We start from the raw sequence: 19,573 nt of genomic DNA, 5'->3' as shown, positions 1-19,573 counted from the left end.
CACATATATTGTTAAGCATATGTTCAGAGTACTAAAGAATGGTTTACTTAGCATATGGCTCCATGTGTCAACATCTCATACAGCATGTCAGAAAGAAACAGGTGTCACTATTTCACCGTTGTGGCTTTCAGACACTGCTGTGCTCTCACTTAACATGGACTGTAAAACTGTTAGATATGATATGCATCATATCATATAACAAAAAGCATGACATACATACTATATATATATATATATATATATATATATATATATATATATATATATATATATATATATGTATATATATATATATATATATATATGTATATATATATATATATATATGTCATGTTTTTCTTGAAACTCCCTAATTGGCGTTAAATGATTCTATTCTATTCTATTAAGACCTGGTGATTTTTAAATGTTTGCACATGTAATTATACAACACAAAGTTAAGATTTATCAAGAGAGAACTTTTAAGGACAAATGGGGAAATGGCCCCCGTGGTTGTGTTAAGTGTTAGAGAGCAGTGATAGCAGGCTGTTTTACGCCCCTGTCACTATGCATGGTATTGATAACAGGTTCACATTGCAAGGATTCTCTTCTAAGAAGTTTGTATTCTGCCAAGATTGTGATTGCATTCAAATAAGACACTTGGTGCTTCTGCACTATGCAAAGGATGGGACAGAAAGCAGATAGTGTTAGCCTTTTTATAAAAACACTGCACTCAGCAGTCTGACTGGTTTTCCTTACAGGCAGATGGGATGGAAAAAAGACCATCATGTTGTTCCATGTCACACCAATTTGATATGTCGGTCCAGAAACCAGAGGATCTAACACAATGCGTGACCTCTTTTTAAGATGCCCTTAACATTTTATTTGCAGACTTCTCATGTCAGACAATTTTGTGTGGTTAAATCTGTTTTATAGGTGAGACATTGGAAAAACAAATCAATTTGCTTCACATTTTTTTATTGTACGCATAATAATCATATACTTATTGTGGCTTGCTTATTGTTTATGGTTTTTCAAGTACGTGGGCTTAAATGTTTTAGGTTTGATATAATCACACTTTCATAAATCGTTCAGAGTAAAGCCTACAGATGACAACCAGGTGCTGTCGTCAGTCTTACCTGTTATACAGGAACCTACTGAGACCTTTGTGAGCTGTAACCGTCTAGTGGAGTGCATAAAGACATCCTTTAGTCAAGCTGTACTTTAGGTATTACATTTCTTTCTTGGCCTGCCACTGTAACATCAAGTCTGACAAGAATGAAAGGCCATCTGTTGCTCTTACAGATAAATTCTGTAATTGGATAGATTTGCTGTATTGACTTTGCAAATGACACAGTTTGCTTTAAATAATATATTATCTACTACTATATTATCTATTACTGCTTGTTTATCAGTGAGTCCAAGTATGTTGCGTGCTGATAATTGAGGTGCCATTTTAAACAGTGTTATTCAAGTCCCAAATGCTTTATTAGATAACAGGAAGTATTGTATAATTGCTTTTTTATCAGTTGATTTATGTTTTTTTTTTCTCAGTATTATTTTGGTACACAAAGAAATTAATAGTAATTTTGACACGTTTCAAGACTGAAGTCATAGACAAGTATTGTATTTTTTATTACTACTCATTTTACCTCTGTGTCCCCCTTATATATTAAAGGAATTGGGGCTGACTGGGAACACTGCATTTTTACAAAGGCATTGGTGAATGAAAATGTAAGTTTTTTTTGCTGTATTGTCTGAGACACAAAGAAATAAAAAAAAATTAAGGACTGTTTAGCCGCAGAAACAGAAAGGTCAGGCAGATTTAAAGCTTGAATTGCAATCGTGGAAATGTTTTTTGTCTAGTAATGCTCAGGTCTGAAACTGGTCAATTGGCTAGTTGATTTGCTATGTGAGTGTAATTTCTAAAACCTCTAGAAAGTGGGAACCTAGTTTTATTTAGAATCTTTCTTTCATTATCCTAGAGAGGTTTGAGTGCCTTCTCTCCTTTCTTGTGAACGTGATAAATTCTTATAAATGCAAATAAAATAGTAAATACAAAAATGATTTTTTTCCCCTCATGCATACAGTCATGGCCATGACTATACTCTTGCTCTCATTACAAATGTGCACACACGTTTTATTCTGAAAAACCAACAAAAACCTAACCAGATAGAACATCACAACATTGTCTCACCACACAAAACAATATTTAATCAATCTGGTTCATCTAATGGGTCTGCTACTTTTTGAGCTACATTTTTAATGTTGTTGGACTGCTTTGTGTGTCGTTGTGGGTAATACAGTGCTAACTTTGCTAGTAATCCCTGTATTACTTCCTCAACCCCTTGTTCCTCTTCATACAGATGGTGGAGCAGATCACTCAGTCTAGCCACTTTTAGCATGCCAGGTTTAGAACACTGGACGCCATCCAACACGGCCTGAAACCCCAGAGACAGTCATGAGAGCAAACGTGACAAACATCATACGAAAGAAATGTTCCAGGCTATTGACTTGGCTTTTTCAGGTTTCTCTGATACAAACTAATCGTCTTTTCCCAAGAACCCACATCTTATTAAACTAAATGCAGTATCAGTTCAAATTAGCTTTAAAGTCAACATTAAATCTAAATTGCAGAGGAGGGGGTGCTCGCAGGATCAGTTTGAAAAACACTGCTTTATGTCATTTTACAGCTTAAAGCAATGACAAATAAAATTAAAATTTAACAAATGTAACTCGGTGGAAATGAAATGTATACATGCTGTTTAATGCATTTTAGCATCTTATAGTCTCTTCTGAAGGCCACAACAAATTGTCCCACAAAATGCATGCAGAAATTGTGAAAAAGGATTCCATCAGGATTCCTAATATAATTGAACAATAGAGCTGTTCTCACACCTAACAACCAAAATCAGTGTTGTTTTCATGCTTCAAAAAAAACAAAACAAAAAAAAAACTGCATGTCTGTACCATAACATAGTAATGCTTAGGATAGTTCACCCAAAAATGTACTTTCTTCTGTGGAACGCAGAAGATGATATCCAAGGTTCAAACAACAATGGATTGTTGATTTCCATTTTATGGATGGACAAAAACACTGAGGCATTTCTCAAAACATACAGTATTGTTCAAAATAATAGCAGTACAATGTGACTAACCAGAATAATCAAGGTTTTTAGTATATTTTTTATTGCTACGTGGCAAACAAGTTACCAGTAGGTTCAGTAGATTGTCAGAAAACAAACAAGACCCAGCATTCATGATATGTACGCTCTTAAGGCTGTGCAATTGGGCAATTAGTTGAAAGGGGTGTGTTCAAAAAAATAGCAGTGTCTACCTTTGACTGTACAAACTCAAAACTATTTTGTACAAACATTTTTTTTTTTCTGGGATTTAGCAATCCTGTGAATCACTAAACTAATATTTAGTTGTATGACCACAGTTTTTTAAAACTGCTTGACATCTGTGTGGCATGGAGTCAACCAACTTGTGGCACCTCTCAGCTGTTATTCCACTCCATGATTCTTTAACAACATTCCACAATTCATTCACATTTCTTGGTTTTGCTTCAGAAACAGCATTTTTGATATCACCCCACAAGTTCTCAATTGGATTAAGGTCTGGAGATTGGGCTGGCCACTCCATAACATTAATTTTGTTGGTTTGGAACCAAGACTTTGCCCGTTTACTAGTGTGTTTTGGGTCATTGTCTTGTTGAAACAACCATTTCAAGGGCATGTCCTCTTCAGCATAGGGCAACATGACCTCTTCAAGTATTTTAACATATGCAAACTGATCCATGATCCCTGGTATGCGATAAATAGGCCCAACACCATAGTAGGAGAAACATGCCCATATCACAATGCTTGCACCTCCATGCTTCACTGTCTTCACTGTGTACTGTGGCTTGAATTCAGAGTTTGGGGGTCGTCTCACAAACTGCCTGTGGCCCTTGGACCCAAAAAGAACAATTTTACTCTCATCAGTCCACAAAATGTTCCTCCATTTCTCTTTAGGCCAGTTGATGTGTTCTTTGGCAAATTGTAACCTCTTCTGCACATGCCTTTTTTTTAACAGAGGGACTTTGCGGGGGATTCTTGAAAATAGATTAGCTTCACACAGACGTCTTCTAACTGTCACAGTACTTACAGGTAACTCCAGACTGTCTTTGATCATCCTGGAGGTGATCATTGGCTGAGCCTTTGCCATTCTGGTTATTCTTCTATCCATTTTGATGGTTGTCTTCCGTTTTCTTCCACGTCTCTCTGGTTTTGCTCTCCATTTTAAGGCATTGGAGATCATTTTAGCTGAACAGCCTATCATTTTTTGCACCTCTTTATAGGTTTTCCCCTCTCTAATCAACTTTTTAATCAAAGTACGCTGTTCTTCTGAACAATGTCTTGAACGACCCATTTTCCTCAGCTTTCAAATGCATGTTCAACAAGTGTTGGCTTCATCCTTAAATAGGGGCCACCTGATTCACACCTGTTTCTTCACAAAATTGATGACCTCAGTGATTGAATGCCACACTGCTATTTTTTTGAACACACCCCTTTCAACTAATTCAACTAATTGCCCAATTGCACAGCCTTAAGAGCGTGCATATCATGAATGCTGGGTCTCATTTGTTTTCTGAGAATCTACTGAACCTACTGGTAACTTGTTTGCCACGTAGCAATAAAAAATATACGAAAAACCTTGATTATTCTGGTTAGTCACATTGTACTGCTATTATTTTGAACAATACTGTACGTTACGTTCCACAGACGTAAGTCAATCATAATGTTTTGAAATGACATGGGTAAGTACTGTAAATAATGACAGAACTTCTGGTGTGAACCTTCCAAAATGTGTATGGTATCTTCTCGAAGATTGAAAAGTCTTTGTGTTTCTTCTCTCCTGTAGGGAGGCAACAATGCAGGACACACGGTTGTGGTTGATTCAGTGGAATATGACTTCCACCTTCTACCCAGTGGGATTATCAACCCTAAGGTCACTGCCTTCATTGGTGAGTATGTCTAATTTCCTCTCTCCATTTGGATATATGAATTGCACATTCTCATGCATCCAGTGCAGTATCTCTTGGTAGTTCGTGCTTTGAAAACAACACCACAGCTTCTTGTTGGAGGGTTTGGATGTTGGCCAGCATATCCAAACTAATATAGCTGAGGGCAATCTATGCACTTTATTTGCAAAGATCCAATTTTGCTAATGCCCATTAATGTGTTTTGGCCTTCTTATTCATATATCAGCACTGTAGATTAGTATGATGTATTGGAAATGCTTGATGTTCATAGTACATAAGAATGTACAGCTTTCAGAAATCGGTGTTGCAGGGTTTGAGTGTTGATTTGAGTGATTTTTAAGATTGCTCTTCAGTATTACACCCTTTTCTATCCATTCCAACACCTGGAATGACACATTTGGGCTTTACAGACCTGAAATTGGAATATTTTTACCTCTTGCTCCATTTATTTCAAGATTTTACATTGTACATTTTATAAGCTTGGGTTAATGCTACTTTTGCATATTTATGAAGCACACAACTTGCTTGTCCATCTGTGGTATTGTCACAACTGAAACTGATCACAGCATGACTCAAGAAACAAGTTTCTGTGACTGCACAAAGTGTATGAATATTAATGAGTTTGTGATCGGTTTATTGTAGGCATAATAATCATATACTTGTGGCTTGCTTATTGTTTGTGGTTTTTCGGGTGTGTGGACTTAAATGTTTTAGGTTTGGTATAGTCACACTTTTATAACTAATTCAGAGTAATGCCTACAGATTTTTTATGACAACCAGAATAGGGCTGGGATAAACGATTATTTTTTAAACGATTAATCTAGCGATTATTTTTTCGATGCATCGATTAATCTAACGATAAATCTTTTCTGACCGATTCGATTTTGATTATCTCCCCATTAATTGACTACTAACAATTTATACATGTTGATTTACATATCTGAATGAAAAAAACATTGCAATATATGTTTATTGCTCTTAAAATTACAAAATAAAAGACTGACTAAGAATGCATTACTTTGCACTTGTATAGAGATAGCATTCAATAAAACCTTGAAGCCTTGAAAACACAAAGCTTACTGAAAAAAAGTTCTTCTTTCAGATGAAAATAACAACAACTTTATGTCTAGCATTCAATAAAAAAGGTCACCCAAAATACTTGTTTAGTGCAATTGAAAGAATACAGTAACCAAACTTGAGGGCTTTAAGCTAATACAGAGAGTGCTTTTACAAAAAAAAAAAAAAAAAAAAAAAATCTCCGAATGCTCCATGTGAAACTTTGGCGTTCCGCCCTTTTTCTATCGTGTTTAATGATTTTGATTAATATGCACAAGGGAGAGAGAGAGCAAGAAGCGCTCGTGTTGTTTGAAGACTGTTAGTGCGCGTGCACAGCCGGGGCTCTTTCTCGTACGCGCCCTGTCATTCTACATCACTCACCGATCAAATAAGGCTTTGACAGCCGCCAAAAAAAAAAACAAAAGATCAATGCAGAAAAAACCCTGGATTGGTTATATAACGTTGGACAGAATGTTGATCCGGCCATCGCGTATATTCAGCGCACATAAGGTAAACGTTTTGCAAACGTTTTTTAGAGAAATAAAAACAGGTCGACGAATCGACGCGCATATTTTGCGGCGACGTATTTTTTGCGTCTACGTCATCGATGACCTCGACGCGTTGTCCCAGCCCTAAACCAGAACCAGGTGCTGTCGTCAGTCTTACCTGTTATACAGGAACAGTGTTGCTACAACTCACTCACTGTAACATGCTAACATCACATTATTTAAGACTTCAGGGTAAAACTGGCCTTTAAAGGTTGTAAAGATGCACTTATCTCAGGGTTAAAGCCCTGAATTGGACAGTGATGACTGACAGCTCCTCATTTGATTGCAGGTAATGGTGTAGTCATTCACCTGCCGGGTCTCTTTGAGGAGGCTGAGAAGAATATGCTGAAAGGAAAAGGTTTGTTTAACTGTTTGTGTCCTTGGGCTGTATGATTGAGTTTCAGTGAGCATTGGTAGTGGTCTAACAGCGAGTTTGCTTGCAGGTCTGGAAGGCTGGGAGAACAGGCTCATCATCTCTGATCGGGCACACATTGGTAGGCTGATGCCTCTCATGGCATAAAATTACATTCACTTCTTTACTAAATTATTATTTTGGAGTTATGGTTATTTTTTAAACCTATGCTGAACAATACGCTTACAATTTTTTTCACTTATTTTATTTAAACAAAAACACAGTAAAAACAGTACATTGTGAAAAATTATTACAATTTAAAATCACAGTTTTTTATTTTATTAGGAAAAATATAATTGATTCCTTTGATGACAAAGCTGAAGTTTCAGCAGTCATTTCTCCAGTTTTCAGTGTCACATGATCCTTCAGAAATCACTCTTATATTCTGATTAGCTTTTTATTGAATCATATTTTAAAAATGGTGGTGCTTCTTAATATTTTTGTGGAAAGTGTGATTTTTTTTGTGTATACTTTGATGAATTGAATAATCAAAAGGACAGAATTTATTTGGAATATAAATTTTAACGTTAGAAAAAGTAGAAATAGGAACATTATAAATGTCTTTACTGTCAGTTTTGATCAATTGAATGCATTCTTGTGGAATAAAATTATTCATTTAAATAAGGAAAACTTGTAACTTGAGCCAAATGAATGTATTGATGTACATTGGGTGTTTGGATTTGGAGAATTATTTACATCAAAATAGAATTATCATTTGTTTAAGAAATAAACACATAATACAGTAGGTATTATTACAGTGCTTGCAAAGCACTTTGTTGATGCCCCTTTGACAATCTGGTAAGGTTATTATTAAGCCTAAACCTAAATCACTGAAAAAATCCTAAAGCACTGCTATATCCTTCAGGAACTGCAAATCGAGCTGTAAATAATAGCTCAATATCAATAAGAATAATATTATCAAATTAATGTGTTTAAATGTTCATTTATACATCAATGCATTTTTGTTTACTTTATGTTTTGCTTTTTGGATTTGTAGTAGGCAGATACTGCTCTCAAATGCCATATAATCAAAGAGTCCTTTAAAATTAATAATGGTATGTGTTTGAATGATTTTGCCTTTAGTCGTTGTAATCGTAGATTCTCAGCAGGAGCCGTTATAATGAAAGGACACAGGATCAACCCAAGTCTTGTTATGGTGACCTGCTTTGGCATGTTGGGTTCAGAGCTCAGAGAGATGAGTTGTCTCACTGTAATGTATACACTCTCCTGCCTCTAGTGTTTGATTTCCATCAAGCTGTGGATGGAGTCCAGGAACAGGAGAGGCAACAGCAAGCTGGCAAAAAGTAAAACCCTGCTTTATGCACACGCATACAACACGCTAGCAACATGTTATGACACGAGTTCATAACAAAAGGAAAAAAATGCTTTGAATGATGAACTTTAGTCATGTGTAATGGCAGCTTTTCTGACCACTCTGGTTGATCTTAGTAATTGTCTTTTTATTGTGCATTTTGTGATTTGTTTTATAACTGACAGATGCAATGTACTGGATTTGGAGAGTAGACACAGTCTTTTTGTCCTTGAAACGTAAAATAATATATATATAAATAATTATGCAATCTGATTTTTTTTTTTTTTTATAATCGTAATAGCATTCGATATTAAATATAAAAAAGTATTACATTTAATATTGGCTAAGTCTGGCATAGTCCATGTCACATTAAAAAGGTTAAATTAAAATGTACAGTACGAGTAGATGGCTTTAAGTTGTATAAATGTTTGTGGTCTGTCAGAATTTTATTTTTTGTAATAAATAAAAAAAAGGTTTTTGAAAATATACTATTTTCACCAAGACAGCATTTATTTTATTATAAATAAAGTGAAAACAGTAATATTTTGAATTTTTTTTTTTTGCAGTTTTAAATAAGTGTGTTCTGTTTAAATGTATTATAAATGTAATTTATTCCTGTGGTGCAAAGCTGAATTTTCATCATTAGTCCAGTCTTCAGTGTCACAAGTGGAAACCATTTTAATATGCTGATTTGCTGTAGAAACATTTATTATTATCAGTGAAGAACATTTTCTTATCAGTATTAAAGGATTAGTTCGCCCAATTTGCAAAATTATGTCATTAATAACTTACACTCATCATGTTCCAAACCCGTAAGACCTCCTTTTATTTTTGGAACACAGTTTAAGATATTTTAGATTTAGTCAGAGTTGTGCTCTTTAATATAAATGTTTCAGGATTCTTTAATGAATAAAAAACATTTTTAAGTAGAAATCTTTTGTAACATTATAAATGTCTTTACTGTCACTTTTTACCAGTTTAAAGCATCCTTGTTGAATAAAAAATGTGTATGTAAACTAAATTACACTTAATTTTATACAATACTGTATGTAACAGAGTATCACTTCTCTGTCTTTATGCACCTAGGGGTCCCTGAAAAAGGTTGCAGACCCCTGTTATAAAGCATACCCATTAATCCACCATGGAAAAAAGTATCTATCTAATGCATGTGAATGTCACTCATGAGTCTCACCTTCTTTCTGTTTCACCACCTAGTTTAGGAACAACTAAAAAAGGAATCGGCCCAGTGTACTCAGCCAAAGCAGCTCGCAGTGGCCTGAGGATATGTGACCTTCTGGCTGACTTTCAGGAGTTCTCAGAGAGGTCAGGGTCAAATGAGCTTGACAACTCAACTATTCGACCCATTCATGTCACATTCAATACAGTGTTAAACTTCACCATCTGTAAAAGCACTTGATCCAGTTCTTAATCCAACAGAAACAATGGAAGAGCACCTGATCACACTACTCGTCTGTCACAGTGTCACCTGAGCAGTCTCATGTATCTTTTCACAGATTTAAACATTTGGCCTCGCAGTATAAGTCTATGTACCCTTCACTGGAGATTGATGTGGATGGAGAACTTGAGAAACTCAAGGTGAGAAGCTTAGATGTCACACCAGTTAATACCATAGATTAGGTTTACAAGATTTGATAAGACTCGGAAAAGAGTAAGATTTATAGTAAAGGAGGTAGAGATGCACAACATATCTGTGTCTTTTTGAAAAAAAAAAAATTGCATTTAATTACTGTATTCATAAAAACAATAATATGTAATGTGAAACAAAATCAACAAATGTTACCACACTTTCTGACATTGATTGTTTTTTCAGACGTATGTAGACAGGATAAAGCCCATGGTGAGAGATGGAGTCTTCTACATGTATGAGGCTCTACACGGGCCTCCAAAAAAGATTCTAGTGGAAGGTGCCAATGCTGCCTTGCTGGACATTGACTTTGGTGTGTAATGGATACACTGAAACACATAGTACATACCATTCCCTGACCACGTGTAACATAAGATTATGCAATGTGCTAACCAGCTGATTCCCAATTGTGAGCTTCTGGAAAAGTCCTCCCATGTAGTTAAATCATGTGTAGTATCAACAACAATAAGTCAATAATACAGTTTCACACATTCTACATTCTCTATTATTAACTTATTGTATCCATTGGCGTACTTCTTCTTCTTCTTCTTCTTCTTCTTCTTCCTCTTCCTCTTCCTCTTCCTCCGTTCTTGAGTCTATGTGAGCCCATAGAACCACTTGGGGAAAGCTGGCACACTGATAGAGGACAATCTCCACATTAACCACAGCAAATATGGTTAACTCAAACTCTCAAGCGCCACACCTTGTCCAAAGTTACACTCATGTTTATGCTAAAATGCTATATTTTATGAACGCATTGACATATCTTTACGAAACCTGGTATGCTTCTTCGGCACCATGGCCTGATGGTACTCAGTTATAATTACATTTAAAAAAAATGCTAATGACTTTTGTTTACTTTAGCCTATTGTAATGACACCGATCTTGATTTATTCCTTGGATCATGCTGAGAACAGCTTTACCAATTATGCCGTAATTGCATAAACTTCCTGTCCGCCATTTTGATTAATGTTGAAAACCTACTTTTTCTAAACCCTACAAACGATTTTCATCAAGTTTGACTTGGATCATCTTCAGACCAAGCTGGCCAAAATTTATGGATTTCGTCTCGATATAGGAAACGGGTTTTCGTTTAGCGCATCAACGAATCTGCTGAGGCTGTATCTCTGCAAAGCTTTGACATATTTACACCAAATTTTGTATGTGCCATTGTCACCTCACACTGATTGTCCCTCATCAATTTGTTAACAGTGCAACCTATTTGTCAAGAGTAATAAACTAATCTTTAACCGTTAATTTTGAAATTTACAAAAATGCTAATAACTTTTGATTGCACGAGCCTATATAATAAAACTGGCCTCAAAATATTTATTGTGTCATGCTGACAACATAGATACCAATTATGACATAACTGGATAAACTTCCTGTACATTTTCGAACCATTGGTCCATTTTTCACAAAATTTGACTCTGATCATCTTCAGATTATGCTAGCAAAAGTTATGTATTTCATGTCGATAGACAAAACCGTTTTTGTATAGTGCTGCTACATATTTGAGGCATTGCCAAAATGAATCTGAGGCTGTATTTCTGCAAAAGAACACACCACATATATTTGATAACAGTGCCACCTATTGGTCAAAAGTGATAAGCCAGTAAATCATATTACTAGTGGTTGCATTTATGGTTTTCCAGCCATTTTGACTAAAATCATCTTGAAATTGTTTTAATTACTCCTTGCTAGAGTGGGCTGATGCTCCATGTAATGCTTAGCTCCTCATTTTTACCCCTTAATTGCTGCCTGCAGCTGTATATTGTTTTATCATTATTTGATTTATTCTTCACGCACATTTTTTATATTTATATTTATTTTTATATGATTTATGAATTGTAAGAAGTGTGTTTATTTAGACATTGATAGATGTATATGCTTATTACTCTACATAATAATAATAACATTGTCATAACATTCTCTACAGCTTTACTAAAAAAAATGTAATTTCATTTGTTCAATTAATTGTATTTATTACAATTTTCTTAATATATGTCATCATTAGATTCTTTACATTTGGTTTTAGTTCATTATAATAAATACATACATAAGTAAAAAATAGAAATAATACTGATATTGACTAAGGCTTCGTTAACACTTCACTAGCATGCAGCGCTGATGTGATGCTTTTGTTTAGGAACATATCCGTTTGTGACCTCCTCAAACTGCACTGTGGGAGGGGTGTGTACGGGACTGGGCATGCCGCCGCAGAACGTGGGTGAAGTCTATGGAGTTGTCAAAGCCTACACCACGAGGGTTGGGATTGGAGCTTTCCCTGCAGAACAGAACAATGTAAGCAGATGCTTAACTTCCTCTTTTGTTTCTGCATTGTTTGGATGAGCTCTCACTACTGTTCATATTCTGGTGCGTTCAGTGTTATGAGTGTTTTGGCAGTAATGACCCTGACTTTAGTCGAGCATGATTATTGTTATGGAAAGATTTGAACAGGAAAAATGAGGCTGGAGAAACAGAGTCCGTAATCTGTCACACTACTTGACAATGAATATATTATGTATAAGACATTTATGATTTCCTACAGTATTCATAATGTGCTTTTCAGTGACTAAATGATAGTATGGTTCCCACAGTTAAGGAAATCCCGGAAATATTAGGATTCTACAATGGGAATTAATACATCTGTGGGATAAACACGAAGAAGTCTAAATGGTTTCGTTTTTTTTTCTTCTAATTAAATTGTATGGTCACGCTTGTACATAGCAGGACATTTTAATCAAATGACTTTAATAAAAAAAAAGAAAGTCAGGTACAGTGTTCTTATTGTTTCCATCATGCATTGAAAAACGCTTGCTGTTATTGAGGTGGGATTAGGTTAAGGTTAGGGAGAGGCTTTATGGTATAATTTGGTTTAAGGGTAGGTTAAGGGTTCAACTGTGTTATTATAGATAGAAATTTTATAGAATTGATGTAATATTAATTAAATATTGCAGAAATTAATTCCAGAATTACTACAGGTATTTTAAATGTAAATACAATATAAAAACATTTATTTAGACAATAAGTGCATTGTATAATATAATTATTTTAAATGTCAGTACATAGTATTTTTAAAAAAGTGGGTCCAAATATATTTATTCAACTAGAAATTGCTCTTACACTTCAAACACTTTGAGTACAGTTTTAAAATGGCTCCATCTAGTGGGAACAAGTAATTTTTTTTTAAACTGTCAAATAATTCTGCAAAAATAGTAGATCATATAGCTCATATCATATAGATATATGTTTTTGGCTTATTAAATAGTACACATTAACAAACTTTACTGTCAATTGCTGTTTATCTATTTTTCTAAGTTTTCTATATATTTGTCCCCGGACAGAATGTTACACATTCATCCCTAAAATTATTACAATTATAAAAAAGCTTGAGTGTTTATCTTATTTAATGTAAAAATTCAGATACCTGTACACATAAATACACAAAGTCATTAAATGTTGCTCTTTATTCATTCTGTACTAATGCACAGGAAATTGGAGAGCTCTTGCAGTCGAGAGGCAAGGAGGTGGGCGTGACCACAGGGCGCAAAAGGAGATGTGGTTGGCTGGATCTGATGCTTATCAAATACGCCCACATGATTAATGGCTTCACAGCGTGAGTGTTCAAATAAGTCTTAGTTTTCTGTATCTGTGTTCTGTAAAGTACTGTTTCTTATATGCGTCCCTCTATATGTCTGTTTAGCATAGCTCTCACCAAACTTGACATCTTGGATGTGCTTCCTGAGATCAAAGTTGGTGTTGCATACAAAGTAGATGGTGAAATCATCCCACATTTTCCAGGTAAGCATCACATTTCCTATATCACATGTAATAAAAGCCAGTGGAGTTAAATCTCATACATGTTTCCCAGCGAACCAAGAGGTGCTGCAGAAGGTTGAAGTGCAGTACGAGACTCTGCCGGGCTGGAAAACAGACACATCTGCTGCCAGGACCTTTGATGAGCTCCCAGAAAATGCACAGAAATATGTCTACTACATCGAAGATCACTTGGGCGTGCCTGGTAAGACTTTAAAGGGATAGCTCTTACAATAATCACAGTTCTGTCATTTACTCACCTTGTATGGCTTTCTTTCTGCTGTGGAATGTAAAAGAAGATATATTAAAGAATGTGGGCAACCACGAGGATTTGGTTAGCATTGACATCCAAATGAACAAGAAATAATATGGGAAGTTAAAAGTTTGTTTAATTCCAGTATTCTTCTAAACATCTTCCTATGTGTTTAGCAGAAGGAAGAAGGTGATGCATGTTTTGAATGAGAGTTGAGTGAGAGTAGACCGTCACTTTAACATGCAAGTCGAATTGTTTAAAAAGCAGTGGAGCTGTTTTACTACAGTGATCCTAATGACTTCTTCCATCTTTGCTTCAGTGAAGTGGATAGGTGTTGGGAAGTCACGGGAATCAATGATCCAGCTCTTTTAAGAGGCTTCTTGGCCTGCATGTAGCACTGGCTGGATTACGCTCTGGACTCGGGGACGGATAGTTGTCTCATATGATTCCTCTCCCATCTCACTTCAGTTTCTCCATGACAAGAACATCATTTTGTGTCACTCAGCTCAGCGTACAGCCCTTTGAAATTGAGTATTTGTCATAAATAACAGCATTCCTGTGGTAAATCAAAAGGGCTTTTCAACTAGTTACTTTTTGGAATCATTTAACAGTTTCTCATCTGCTTTCCATTATTCTCCTCTGGTATTTTGAGCTCTCATAAGCTCAGTATCTCCAGCTCGAGTCCATATGCTGTACATGTGCTACTACTTCAAACAGTCAGGCATCAGTAGAGATGTATATTGTTGTTAGATGTTAATATTTCACACAGATTTGGTAGAACGATTACTTGTACATGTTATGTTAAATGTTCTTTGTTTCTTTTATCATACTAGAATCAACGGTTATGCAGTGTGTACTACCACACTTCGTCCTTGTTTTAAGTGGACTTACTCAAGTCAACTTCATTTAAACGTACAGTTTTTAAAAGAAAATGTTTATTTGACAGGTGCATAAACGTGAATCACTCGACTCATTCGATTCAAGATTCAGTGATTCTGAATAAGAATCATGTACAGTATTGTTCAAAATAATAGCAGTACAATGTGACTAACCAGAATAATCAAGGTTTTTCGTATATTTTTTTTATTGCTACGTGGCAAACAAGTTACCAGTAGGTTCAGTAGATTCTCAGAAAACAAATGAGACCCAGCATTCATGATATGCACGCTCTTAAGGCTGTGCAATTGGGCAATTAGTTGAATTAGTTGAAAGGGGTGTGTTCAAAAAAATAGCAGTGTGGCATTCAATCACTGAGGTCATCAATTTTGTGAAGAAACAGGTGTGAATCAGGTGGCCCCTATTTAAGGATGAAGCCAACACTTGTTGAACATGCATTTGAAAGCTGAGGAAAATGGGTCGTTCAAGACATTGTTCAGAAGAACAGCGTACTTTGATTAAAAAGTTGATTAGAGAGGGGAAAACCTATAAAGAGGTGCAAAAAATGATAGGCTGTTCAGCTAAAATGATCTCCAATGCCTTAAAATGGAGAGCAAAACCAGAGAGACGTGGAAGAAAACGGAAGACAACCATCAAAATGGATAGAAGAATAACCAGAATGGCAAAGGCTCAGCCAATGATCACCTCCAGGATGATCAAAGACAGTCTGGAGTTACCTGTAAGTACTGTGACAGTTAGAAGACGTCTGTGTGAAGCTAATCTATTTTCAAGAATCCCCCGCAAAGTCCCTCTGTTAAAAAAAAGGCATGTGCAGAAGAGGTTACAATTTGCCAAAGAACACATCAACTGGCCTAAAGAGAAATGGAGGAACATTTTGTGGACTGATGAGAGTAAAATTGTTCTTTTTGGGTCCAAGGGCCGCAGGCAGTTTGTGAGACGACCCCCAAACTTTGAATTCAAGCCACAGTACACAGTGAAGACAGTGAAGCATGGAGGTGCAAGCATCATGATATGGGCATGTTTCTCCTACTATGGTGTTGGGCCTATTTATCGCATACCAGGGATCATGGATCAGTTTGCATATGTTAAAATACTTGAAGAGGTCATGTTGCCCTATGCTGAAGAGGACATGCCCTTGAAATGGTTGTTTCAACAAGACAATGACCCAAAACACAGTAGTAAACGGGCAGAGTCTTGGTTCCAAACCAACAAAATTAATGTTATGGAGTGGCCAGCCCAATCTCCAGACCTTAATCCAATTGAGAACTTGTGGGGTGATATCAAAAATACTGTTTCTGAAGCAAAACCAAGAAATGTGAATGAATTGTGGAATGTTGTTAAAGAATCATGGAGTGGAATAACAGCTGAGAGGTGCCACAAGTTGGTTGACTCCATGCCACACAGATGTCAAGCAGTTTTAAAAAACTGTGGTCATACAACTAAATATTAGTTTAGTGATTCACAGGATTGCTAAATCCCAGAAAAAAAAAATGTTTGTACAAAATAGTTTTGAGTTTGTACAGTCAAAGGTAGACACTGCTATTTTTTTGAACACACCCCTTTCAACTAATTGCCCAATTGCACAGCCTTAAGAGCGTGCATATCATGAATGCTGGGTCTTGTTTGTTTTCTGACAATCTACTGAACCTACTGGTAACTTGTTTGCCACGTAGCAATAAAAAATATACTAAAAACCTTGATTATTCTGGTTAGTCACATTGTACTGCTATTATTTTGAACAATACTGTACAATACACCCTGAAAATGTAAAACGATTGCAGTGGGTGTTTTCTGCTTCTCCAAAAATAGGAGTCAAATATTGTGTTAAAGCATCTTTGAATAGAAATTTAATTCGCTCCGAAAAATAGTATATAATAAACATAAGTATAATGTGCCTCAAGAAGCATGTACTATTATACAGGCGGGGGTTTTGATTCCATTGAATGTATGTAAATGTTTGCACAGTCCTCAGATGTTAATTATTCAATTGTACAACTTTATGCCACAAGCATATTAAAGCCACTGTAATGAGATATCAGTAAACTTGCCTTTCAATATAGATGGTCAAAATATAGATCCTTAAGATGGTTATGTGAATTCAGACGCCACCTCTGTAAAACTCACTGATGTATGAACTACTTCTGCGGTTGTCAGCGTCTGCTTTTCTGACCTCCAGTACTACATTTACAACCTTTCAATGTTAAGAGATGATCTAAACAGCTGGGTTGTTTCAGAAACCCAGATTTGCTTCTGTTTTGTCGCACCCTCTTTACTGCACCTTCCGATAAGTAATACAGGATAACGTGTGCCTTGTTAACACAGATGAACAGTGAAACTTGAAAACGAATTCTTCATTTGATTGCGCTTTTATGGATTTTAACTGATAAACCTCCTTTAGTTTCCGAGGGCATTATTGTCATTATTGCCAAAAGTGCACATGCATCCAAAGAAGTATTTTAATGGATAAGTGAATGCTGTGATATAAAGAGCCTTTGTAAATGACCCAGAATGATAACTCATTGTTTCTCACATTGATGACGGTGTGATGCACTGCATTTTCTTTTGCTCACAGCGGCTGAATAAATGATGTAACCTGTGTGTTTGCTTAGTAGCATCTATTACACATCAGTTATCTTGTATTAACATATTTCCTCTGCACAACAACATTTCCTCTTTGCACAAACATAACCTTTTCTGTTTAAGAAATCTTTTACTGTTTCTGTGTTGTATTACTGATTATTGGGTTTTCATGTATACAGAACACAAAGCCATATTATCTTGAATTCACACTTACTGTACACTTTGCTGGTGATGGATACTGACGGGTGTGCATGGTCATCTAGTGGAATTTGCACCTAAACTCACTCCGGTTAATAAAGTGATATAATGAGAAACTTTCAATTTTGTGTCTTTTCATTTTTAGCAGTATTTTGTGGCGTTGGTTCAACAACACGCCACAAGGGGGAGACATTTACTTTGAAATAGACGTTGAACGGCGACTTCTCTGTGATTACGTTTGACTAAACTTCAGATAGTACACAACTACTCTCGGATGATAATAACATTCTGCTTCTTGTTTGGCTGGTGAAGGTGCCTGGATATAAATGTACACATATGTGCGATGTAGGAGGAGGTGATGACTGTGGTGAGAAAGAAAGATGAGCTCTCTCATACTGTACACATACTGAAGCAGTCTGCCTGCTCTCATTACACATTCACTGCTCTCCTTTCTATAAACCTTAACCTCATTATCATTTAGATCTTACTATTGATGCTGACAGTACCATTGGTGTTAAGTTTTGATATAATAATTTAGATGATTTAGATTATCTTTTGATTTTATGACTTTTTATTGTTGTTCATATTTTGTCGAAAACCTATTGCAAATACAGTACAACAGCCTAAACTATTAAGTTAATATGTGCATTGTAATGTCAAAATAATTGATACTTTTTGTTAAAGTTTCTTGTAGAAAGCACTCCAATGATAAGCCTTGGATTTCAAAAAGAAGGAAAGATCTGCATAAAAAGAAAACAGCTTTTCAGATGGGACAATCACAAACAGTTAGAGAGTGTAATAAGATGGCGAGAGCTGAAACACGAAAGGATAGGTTAAAATGTAAAGATAAGGAATAAAAAAAAAGATGTAGATATAAATTTTACTGATAAATAAATATTATTAAGGTTTGATATTGCAGGAATCAATTACCTAAAACAGAACACTATCTAGTATATATATTTTTTTTATATTTAATTTATATAAATTTAAGAATATATATGTCAAGAAATTCCAAGGCCTGATAACACGGGAGACGATGTGTACAAAAAGTCCCCAAAATATGGAAGAAATCATAAAGACGTTAAGCCACATTTGCTAACAGAGAAATTAACATCTCAATTTAATATTGATTTTAATGTTGCAGAATGGCTATTAGATTGTTTTAACAGAAAGGTCACAGTGTGTTAAAAATATTCTGAACAGTTTTTTAATTCCACAGTTCAACTCAAAGTGTGTGTGTGTGATTCATTAATTTAAATGTCTTTGCAGTTCTTCCTCTTGTCACAGCTGACTCATTACACAACTGAGCTCTGAACCTTTCACGAAACACCGCACACAAACACACTGCCACACAAAGGGCTCCATTCTGGCCTGATGGTGTGCTGAGTGTGTGAAGAGAAGGTCAGGGGAGGGCCAGATCAGTGTGTGTGTGTGTGTGTGTGTGTGTGTGTGCATTAGAGGCTTTGACACACTCATTAGAGCAGATGTGCTGCTGCTGCAGTGGCGGCTGCCACTTCCTCCTCCTGGCTTGTGAACACGGGCAGCTGTTGAGCAAAGGGCCAACGTCTGCCTGATCCCTGACCTCAGCTCCACCGCAGCCCCCAGCTCCAACGGGGGCGGGGCCAGGGACTGCCAGAAGGGGGCTGGCTCTGTGTGCAGGGGGTGTTTGTGAGTGTAGAGTACTGGCTGATGCTTTTTGGGGGAAAACTTGTGGAGCTTGTGTTTGTATGTGGAGCATAAGGGCTGGGGGTTGGGTTTTGGAGGGAGGTTATAGACGCAACACATGGCTCAGAAAAAACATTAGCCGAGAGGGGTGTCCAAATTGTTTGTAGACATCGTTTTAGCCAGGAA

The 19,573-nt window shown here is 36.1% G+C and overlaps 1 protein-coding gene across 2 annotated transcripts in view; it reads left to right on the top strand.

Annotated features, from left to right (window-relative positions):
- Positions 1-17,845, top strand: part of LOC128026324 (adenylosuccinate synthetase isozyme 2) — a 19,448-nt gene extending 1,603 nt beyond the window's left edge. For both annotated transcript variants that reach the window (XM_052613340.1, XM_052613341.1), the window contains exons 2-13: positions 4,882-4,984; positions 6,896-6,964; positions 7,050-7,100; positions 8,256-8,322; positions 9,546-9,653; positions 9,845-9,926; positions 10,162-10,288; positions 12,125-12,279; positions 13,470-13,594; positions 13,682-13,779; positions 13,850-13,999; positions 14,367-17,845. In XM_052613340.1, coding sequence (XP_052469300.1) covers positions 4,882-4,984; positions 6,896-6,964; positions 7,050-7,100; positions 8,256-8,322; positions 9,546-9,653; positions 9,845-9,926; positions 10,162-10,288; positions 12,125-12,279; positions 13,470-13,594; positions 13,682-13,779; positions 13,850-13,999; positions 14,367-14,419 — 1,188 coding nt within the window. In that variant the 3' untranslated portion in view covers positions 14,420-17,845. The remainder of the gene's footprint in view (positions 1-4,881; positions 4,985-6,895; positions 6,965-7,049; positions 7,101-8,255; positions 8,323-9,545; positions 9,654-9,844; positions 9,927-10,161; positions 10,289-12,124; positions 12,280-13,469; positions 13,595-13,681; positions 13,780-13,849; positions 14,000-14,366) is intronic.
- Positions 17,846-19,573: the final 1,728 nt, after the last annotated feature.

Source organism: Carassius gibelio, chromosome A13 (assembly GCF_023724105.1).
Source record: "Carassius gibelio isolate Cgi1373 ecotype wild population from Czech Republic chromosome A13, carGib1.2-hapl.c, whole genome shotgun sequence".
NCBI classification, from domain to species: Eukaryota; Metazoa; Chordata; class Actinopteri; order Cypriniformes; family Cyprinidae; genus Carassius; species Carassius gibelio.
Note: the sequence above shows the minus strand (reverse complement) of the source record. Positions and strands in the feature narration are given on the sequence as shown.